Source organism: Microchirus variegatus (genome assembly GCF_963457635.1).
Source record: "Microchirus variegatus genome assembly, chromosome: 15".
In the NCBI taxonomy this organism is placed as follows: domain Eukaryota; kingdom Metazoa; phylum Chordata; class Actinopteri; order Pleuronectiformes; family Soleidae; genus Microchirus; species Microchirus variegatus.
This window is the reverse complement of record NC_139816.1, coordinates 4,718,124-4,726,669: the sequence shown is the minus strand read 5'-3', so window position 1 is coordinate 4,726,669 and position 8,546 is coordinate 4,718,124. Positions and strand designations below refer to the sequence as shown.

General features: G+C 41.7%; 1 protein-coding gene across 1 annotated transcript in view; it reads left to right on the top strand.

Annotated features, from left to right (window-relative positions):
- The window catches only part of LOC310937249 (cadherin-10-like), a gene marked incomplete at both ends in the record, with an annotated part of 23,103 nt that extends 15,530 nt beyond the window's left edge, over positions 1-7,573 (top strand). The window contains 6 exons of the mRNA XM_083901479.1: positions 135-359; positions 1,197-1,382; positions 1,460-1,581; positions 2,821-2,929; positions 3,759-4,010; positions 7,083-7,573. Of these exons, the coding sequence (XP_083757605.1) occupies positions 135-359; positions 1,197-1,382; positions 1,460-1,581; positions 2,821-2,929; positions 3,759-4,010; positions 7,083-7,573 (1,385 nt within the window). The remainder of the gene's footprint in view (positions 1-134; positions 360-1,196; positions 1,383-1,459; positions 1,582-2,820; positions 2,930-3,758; positions 4,011-7,082) is intronic.
- Positions 7,574-8,546: the final 973 nt, after the last annotated feature.

The following is an 8,546-nucleotide window of genomic DNA, read 5'->3' as shown; positions in this document are numbered from 1 at the left end:
TGAAAATGTGCCCACTTGGCTAAATCTAATCCATCAGCCAGTCAATGTGTCAGTGTGCAGGAGGAGGATGAGGAGGTGAGGGATAGAAAAGGATGTTATTCATGGGTCGTCGTCCCCCTCTGGTGATTTCCCAGTGGAAGACGGCGGCAGCGGCAGCAGCAGCGGCAAACCTTGTGAAGTGAATACCGACGACGGTGTTTATTTCCCCCAGAATTATGTAAGCCCTCTGTGGCCGCGGCACAAAGTCAAAGTGAAGGAGCTCCATTGTTGCCGCATCAACGCGCGGTGGATCGGCGTCGCCCGCGTGATACACATATGGCGCCCGCTCGTCTCTTGCACCGGGCTCGCTGCCACCAGACGTATTGTGTTGCATATTCAAATTTCATTGAAATTAGAACATCGACTGTGGCAAATGAGGAGAGATGACTCAGGTTTTTTTTGGCAGAGAGGAGAAACACAAGATTGTTTTTATACGTTGAGACGTGCTGTATGTCGAGGAGACGCATTTAAATGTGCAGGAAATGAGTGGAGTGCGTCGTGTTTTAAGGAAAATTTGAATGTTTTGTGTTCTACGCCAATTTAAAAGTGGATAACCTTCATGTTTGAAACATAGATTTGCGATTTAACCAGTTTTTTAAACCAGAAATTCCCAGAAACATCATTTCAATCAATTACGGCTGAAACAATTCCTCAATGCAATTGATTATTAGTCGATTACCATATTAATCCTCAACTATTTTGATGATCCACTAGTTTCTCTGATTTTGACTTTGTTTGAAATTGGATGGCTTTCAATAAATTTTTTAAGTTTTTTAAGACGTATATTTTTTTTACACTGAATTTTTGGACTTAATTTTTTGAGACTTTATTTTTTATACAGAATTTTTTGAAACATTTTTTTTTTTACACTGAATTTTTGAGCCATTGAGAAAAATGAAAGGAAAAAAAAAATCCAGTGCTTAAAATTCAAAGTCTGATTTCAATGCATAAAAAAGTGTTAGAAATTCAAATTTAGGTGGCACAGATTTACTTCCATAGTTACGGTAATGAGAAGTATACACGAAAATCCAGACAGGGAGGGGTTAAAGCAGATTATGGTTGGCCACAAGTGGTGTAGATAATTTCACGTTCTTGTACGACATCATAAACGTTAATATTTGTCATCATATTTAATGTGGTAATGCTGCGTTACACAGAACTGAAGCTAGACTTTAAAATGTGCACATTCCTGTGTTGTTCTGTCAGATACTCCATCGATCGACACACAGACCTCGAGAGGTTGTTCAACATCGACTCTGTGAACGGAACCATCACCACGCTGAAGGCGCTGGATCGAGAAATGTCCAAATGGCACAACATCTCTGTGGTGGCCACTGAAATAAGTATGTGATGTTCTTCTTCTTATTATTATTGTTGTCATTATTTCTTTGCTCACTCAAACAACTCCCTTTCATCCCAGATAACCCGCGTCAGACAACCCGAGTCCCCGTCTTCATCAAGGTGCTGGACGTCAACGACAACGCCCCGGAGTTCGCGATGTCCTACGACACGTTCGTCTGCGAGAACGTCAAAGCGGGACAGGTCCTTAAAATAAATTCATCTCATCTCATCATCGGGGGATTTATGGAAATGATAATTATCGGTTAAACCCTTAAAACCGGGGTCACACAGAAACACGGACGTGTCATCGCAGCACACGGACTGCTAAACGCGTATACATCAGCCCGATCGTAAAAAAATGATTTGGGATTGATTGGGGGGTTTTATCGTCGGCCTGCTTCTGACAGTAAAAACGTCAGTCATAATGTTGTGCACAGTCATTCATAATGCAACGGCAGTAATAATTTACTTTGCATGGCGAGGATAAATAAGTCATCGAGGATATGATATTATATATAGAGACGTAAAATAGCAAGGAATCGGAGACTGTGGCGGGTCGTGTTCATGAGTGCTGAAAGGAAGACGAATAAAGAATAAATAAATGTGTCTTTTGGCAGATTTTTTAAGACATCAGTGGCGGTGGTTTAAAATAACCTGAAATACAACTTAGGACGAATGACGAAAAAAAAGGCCGAAATCAAAGTGGAGAGCATTGAGCGGTCAGCAAATCTGAAGGTTAACAGAGGAGACAAACACTTTGAGATATACGACCTGGTCACAGTCCAGTCCTTCTGATAAATTCTTCACCTATAAACAGTGGAAAGAGGCCACTGCATTCCCAGCATCACGTTTGACTTTTTATATATAAACCCTCACATCAAAACGAGGCAAATTAACCATCTCCAGGTGAAAATATCTCCATTAAAGATTCATTAAACTGATATTTATCATTTAACCCTTTATCACCTAAGCCTTAACATGTCTGTCTAGACATTTTTCTTGCTTATTTTAACCATAAAAGGGCCAGAAAATGTCTTGTGAGTAAGTGCTTTTGCCTATTTTTCCAGTATAACACATTTAAAATAAAATGTGATTGAGTCTTTGTCTCAATGTACAAAAACAGGTCCAAAAATGGAATCTACAGTATGTACAGGTGTTTCTCAAACTCTCTCCTTGCTGATTTCACGGCTTCCTACAACAATGCGAGTGAGATTACCGGAATACACACATAATTAGTTTTGACGTGCAACTTCTCAGCTTCCAGAAACCGTTAGAATTTTTCCAAACGCACAAACCGTTGAGTAATTGCAGTAATGCAAAGTTTGCATGTGCAAATGTGTTGTCTGCTATACACTTGGCGTTCATTTCCATCAAGAAACTCAAGAAAACCTAATGTGAGTTCTTATTCTCATATTTGTTTTTCCTTCCTCACTTTTGCAGCTGATTCAGACGATAAGCGCCGTGGACACCGACGAGCCGCTGGTCGGACACAAGTTCGTCTTCAGCATAAGTGCCACCAACCCAAACTTCACCATCAGTGACAGGGAAGGTAAGATATCCTACACATTTCATACCATTTCTAAATTGTTTGGACCATAAAATGATGGACTGGGGAGTGTTTGACACAAATAGTTAGGTTCGTCACCTTAAGGACAAAATGTGCCCATAGGAAAACAATTATTTATCGATGAATTTAGTAATTATTTGATGTCCACAAAACAAAACTAAAGCTGTTGGGCCAAATTTAATTTGCTGTAAAGACGATAAGGACGTCATCACAATGTCATCCTACACCGACCACACGTTTCTGTCGTCCTACGGTAACATGGTAAACACGGACAAAAGTTTGAAAGAGCAGTGCCGGATTGGAGCAACTTTCTCTGCATAATTTGTACAATTGTGTCCGTTCCATACCTGTCATTCGCAGAGACTGGGTCAGGACACAAAGATGGATGTTTTTTTCAGGATGGCTGCCTTATCTATTCAAAAATAATATTAGGCTGTTACCGAAATTGCAGGTTAAAAATAGAAACATAATAGTTTTTTGCTCTTGACATGGTTTGGATCTTGAATTGGGTCGTCCTTACAAAAAAAAAAGTGGGTTCCCCGGATAAAAAAGTTTGGCACACAACACACTGCTTCATATAGTTTACCTGATTAAGTATTTAAATAAAGACAGAGGAGGAAGTGGAGGAAGATTCATCGTTTGGCCCCTAAAATGTCAGACAATGTTGACCAGCGTTTCTCAAATGGAGCAAAGACACCAGAGAAAATTCACATTTAAGAAGCTGAAAAACCAGAATACTTGTTTTTAAATCTGATTAATCGAGTATGTAAGGTGTCTCTGAAACTGACCTACCATCATCGTCTCTCTGCAGACAACACGGCCAACATATACACGCGGAGGGGAGGCTTCAGCCGGCGCGAGATGAGCGTGTACTTCCTGCCCATCGTCATCTCGGACAACGACTACCCCATCCAGAGCAGCACCAGCACGCTGATCGTGCGCGTGTGCGCCTGCGACAGCCGCGGCAACATGCAGTCGTGCGACACGGAGGTGCTGCCCTTCTCAGACGGCCTCACGACGGGAGCGCTGGTGGCCATACTGCTCTGCGTCATCATCCTCCTCAGTAAGTCCACCTCGCACGTGTGATCGCGGCGTGTTTGAACCCTGCGGCGTGTTTGAACCCTGCGGCGTGCGCTATCTCCGCTGTGGTGGTAGCTTTTGTCGTTACATTCTGGTTTAACAAACTGTGTAACTTTACAAGATGCTCCCTAATAATATTATGACTTTATTCTCATAATATGATATACACTACTGTTCAAAAGTGTGTGGTCACTTAGAAATGTCCTTATTTTTTTAAGGAAAAGCACTTTATTCCAATGAATATAACATTAAATGAATCAGAAATACACTCTATACATTGTTAATGTTGTAAACGACTATTCTAGCTGCAAACGTCTGGTTTTAATGGAATATGTAAATAGGTGTATAGAGGCCCATTTCCAGTGTTCTTATGGTACATTGTGTTTGCAAATCGCGTTAGAAGGCTATTAGATAAAGGGCACAATAATAAAAAAAAATCATTATTTCTCATCTTGTCAATGTTTTGACTATATTTTCTATTCATTTAGCAACTCTTTTGATGAATAAAAGTCTGACTTTTAATGGAAAACACAAACAAATTGTATAGTTGACCCCAAACTTTTGAACGGTAGTGTATCCTGGTACAATACAACACGTTTATTCTTATTTGTGTCATAATATTATGACTTTATTCTGGAAAGCTTAAATATCTATGTCGTACAAAATATGCAGGTCCTATAAAAAGAACATTCTAATTATGACACACTTTGTTGATAAAGGAGTAAACTTAATCACAGCATATGGGTGTTGTTCTATCATGCACTAGAGTAAACTGCAGGTTTAAGATGTATGTGCAGGACATGAATGCATGACGTATAGGTCACATGTTGATTTATTGTCTTTTTCACCTCCCCCACTCGTGATCTAATACTGTGTGTAACTGCATACGGGGCAAACAGACGCAGCGCGGGGCCTATCGTTTTACTCAGCAAAAACGCAGAAATGTGCAAGTGTCAATGGTCAAGGGCGTATCAATAAGTAATGGGCTTCAGCCGTCATTGACTCTTACCTTGACTTGCCTCATAAAGAGAGCATTTCTGACCGAGTCAACCACGTGAATAAAGATATGAGGCATTTAAAATTGCAATTTCTTTGTGTTCTTTGAGCGGCGACCTGACAGAACCGGCGATACGAGCACTCTAACCAGCTTCTCTTTGGTCGTGCTTGTCCGTGTTTTAAAAATCCTGTTCACAGTCGTCGGCAGAACTGCATATCGAGTGTACCGCGCTGAAGGTTAAACGCTAAGCTCTCCCTCTTGAGCAAAAAATATCATGACATCTGCTCATTATCTGATGCTTTTTCGCTCTCGCGCAGCACCGCCAGCCAGCCCCCCCCCGACAGACCGTCTCATTTACCTCAGCTTGACTCCGACAGACAGGTGCTGAGCTGGAACGCCTCTCCCTGTCTGGTCCTCCACATTTCACTCCTCTACACGGTCGAGAGGAAAAAAAAAAAAAAAAAAAACGTGGCACCACTTGCTCACAAATGTCCGCAAAGGAGCTTTTTAAATAGCCACCCCCACCCACCCCACGGTGCAGGCTTTGCAATTAACACCCACGTAGGAGGCAACCAGACAAATATACTTCCTGATGGTTGGACAAAAAAGGGAATGCAGAGGAGCACAGGTGGAGTTGGAGACGGATTTGATCCAACAGTGATCGCTTCCTCTTTATAGGGAGTTCAATGGAGTTTATTTTTCTAGTTCACCTTAAATGTATTTTCATTAAAACTGCTATTAATCACGCTGCATGTTTTCTTTTCCATTTTCCAGTCATTCAAGAAAAACAAAAACAAAACTACACTCTCAGCACCTTAGATGCAAAAAGTGTCCAATTTGTTTTAACTCCTATCAAACAGTTATTTTTAACTGTCATTTAAAACACATTAAACCAACATAAAGCAGGATTATGGATACTTGGGCTGAAACAATTACTCATTTTCTGATTTTTCAGCTTCTTAAATGTGAATATTTTTCAGGCTTCAGACATTTAAGAAGATCATCATGTGGCCCAAACAATTACTCTATTAATCGATAAACATGTGAGGCTAGGACCTTGGTATAAAAGCATGCTAGTATAAAATGCAGGATGTATTTGTGGGTCACGTTTTTGTACTTAAGATGAAGAACGTAACTATTTTGTGCAGGGTAATCCAGCTAAGGCCATAGTCCGACTATAATACCATATTATAGTAGTATCCATACGGAGCCATTCAATTTATTAGCCGTGTACATCCGACTCCGCCTCCATGTGGTTGTCGTGTTGTCAGAAGAAAGACGCCGCAACCACCGTTTATACGTCGTCTCCTTCTACTTCTGTGTCAAAGACTAAGCGTATACATGCAGGAGTAATCGGACTATGGGTCGCATTATCCAGGTATGTTAGTCCGACTAAGACTAGCTTGATTTTATGACATTTCTTAATGACATTAAGAAAACCTAATTATTGTCTTAGTCCGGCTAAAATCATGCATGTAAACACACTTATGGGTTCCAATGGGTTTTGTACTTCAGGTGAATAACTATTTGTATTCCAGATATCTCACATGGATGTAAGAAAAAAAAATAAATGTGTAATAAAGTTTCAAGCCAAATGCATGAACACAGGACAAATTGTAATAATAAGCATATAAAATAAGGCATACATTGACTCACAGGATGCATGAGGGTTACAAAAATACATCGGTGAAAGGCCACAGTCTCAGCTCACGCTGTAATCTCTGATTGTCTTTTACAACTGAAAAAACAATAAAGGAGATGAAATATGTTGTTTGGTGTGGGAGAGTATTAAAAAAAACGTATCCTCCAACAAGCGAGCACGCTATACTGCGAAGGCGCCCGTTGAAGGAAAAAGAAAGAAAGAGAGAAAGAAAAAAGCTTTTCCACTGAATCTTTAATAATAAGAGGTGAAAGCCTGAGGCAGTGTTGGGGATTTATCGTGGGTAACAAATGTGTCTTCCCCCTTCTGCGCTTTAGCTCTCCTGTGCTTTTTAATGCGTGACACATGTTAGGGAGGCACTGAGCTCTCTCTGTCTCTGCATCTCTCTCCGACTGTAGTGATCGTGGTGCTGTTTGCTGCCCTGAGGAGACAGAGGAAGAAGGAGCCTCTGATCATCTCCAAGGAGGATGTCAGAGACAACGTTGTCAGTTACAACGATGAAGGGGGCGGAGAGGAGGACACTCAGGCCTTTGATATCGGCACGCTGCGCAACCCAGAGGTGATGGATGCTAACAAGCTACGCAGGGACATCATACCCGAAATGCTGTTTCCCTTTCGGAGGACATCACCTATAAAGGATAACACGGACGTCAGAGACTTCATTAACGGGCGGCTGCAGGAGAACGACTCGGACCCCACAGCGCCCCCCTATGACTCGCTGGCCACGTACGCCTACGAGGGCACCGGGTCGCTGGCGGAATCCCTCAGTTCGCTGGAGTCGGCCGCCACGGAGGGCGACCAGGATTACGATTACCTCAGCAGCTGGGGGCCGCAGTTCAAGAAGCTGGCGGAGATGTACATAGGCAGGAGCCCGGACAGAGAGACCTAAAAGAAGCCATGACAGTCTCTCTCTCTCTCTCTTTTTTCCCCTGTCCATTATTGTTTCTGTCTGTTACTCTAGCTACTTAGCCAGACGGCTACAGTACTGTGCAAAAAAACACCACAAAGTCATATTTCCGTTTTAGAGCGACCTTGCTGATGATGCAAAACTGTGATTTTATGTCTGTCAGACTGTGAAGCCTGAGGCATTTTTTGAATGGGATGAGGTGATTGGAAAGTGGCGCTGTGTATTAGCAATGAATCGATGGGGATATACACAACAACACACTGTATGTGCAAGTGCAACCTCTAACTTGTTAGCAAAAAAATTGTTTTCAGAGTTTCCAAACACGTAAACAAGGAGCTGCACAACCCGTGTTCACTGCAGCAATAATAGGCTGTATGTGCATGAGAGAATTAAGCCCTATACGGACGGGATTGGTTTGTTCCATGTCAGTAAAGATTACGCCCGACTTTTACCTGGGCTAAAAAGGTCTGGAACAATTACCCCAGCTAATGCTAATCCCGTCCCGACTGGACCAGCAGTAAACATTCCGTCATCACCTGTTATACAAGTAGTTTTACGCAGATTTTCAACTAATGCCGTCCAAATAGTGCTTTAGAGAGCGAGAGTGCTAGCTTTGACCAATTGTTTTGCTGCTAAGGCTTGTTTCGTCCAATAATGTTTACTTTGTGGCCTTGATTTGCAGTTGAAGAAAACAAAAAAATAAAATCCCAATATATCGCACTACATGATATCGCAACACTCAGAATATTGCGATAATAGTGTATCGTGCCCTAAGTATCGTGGTGACTCTGGTGATTCCCACACCTGATTATCAGCATTCAGCCATCGATATTTTAACGTATCTTCAAATATCTACGAATGCTAACCTTTCTGTTATGTGAGGCAGAGTTTGCGTAAAAACGCGGAAAACTAAACTGCTACTAGTGGCTGCACCACTGTTCATATAAAGACCAAC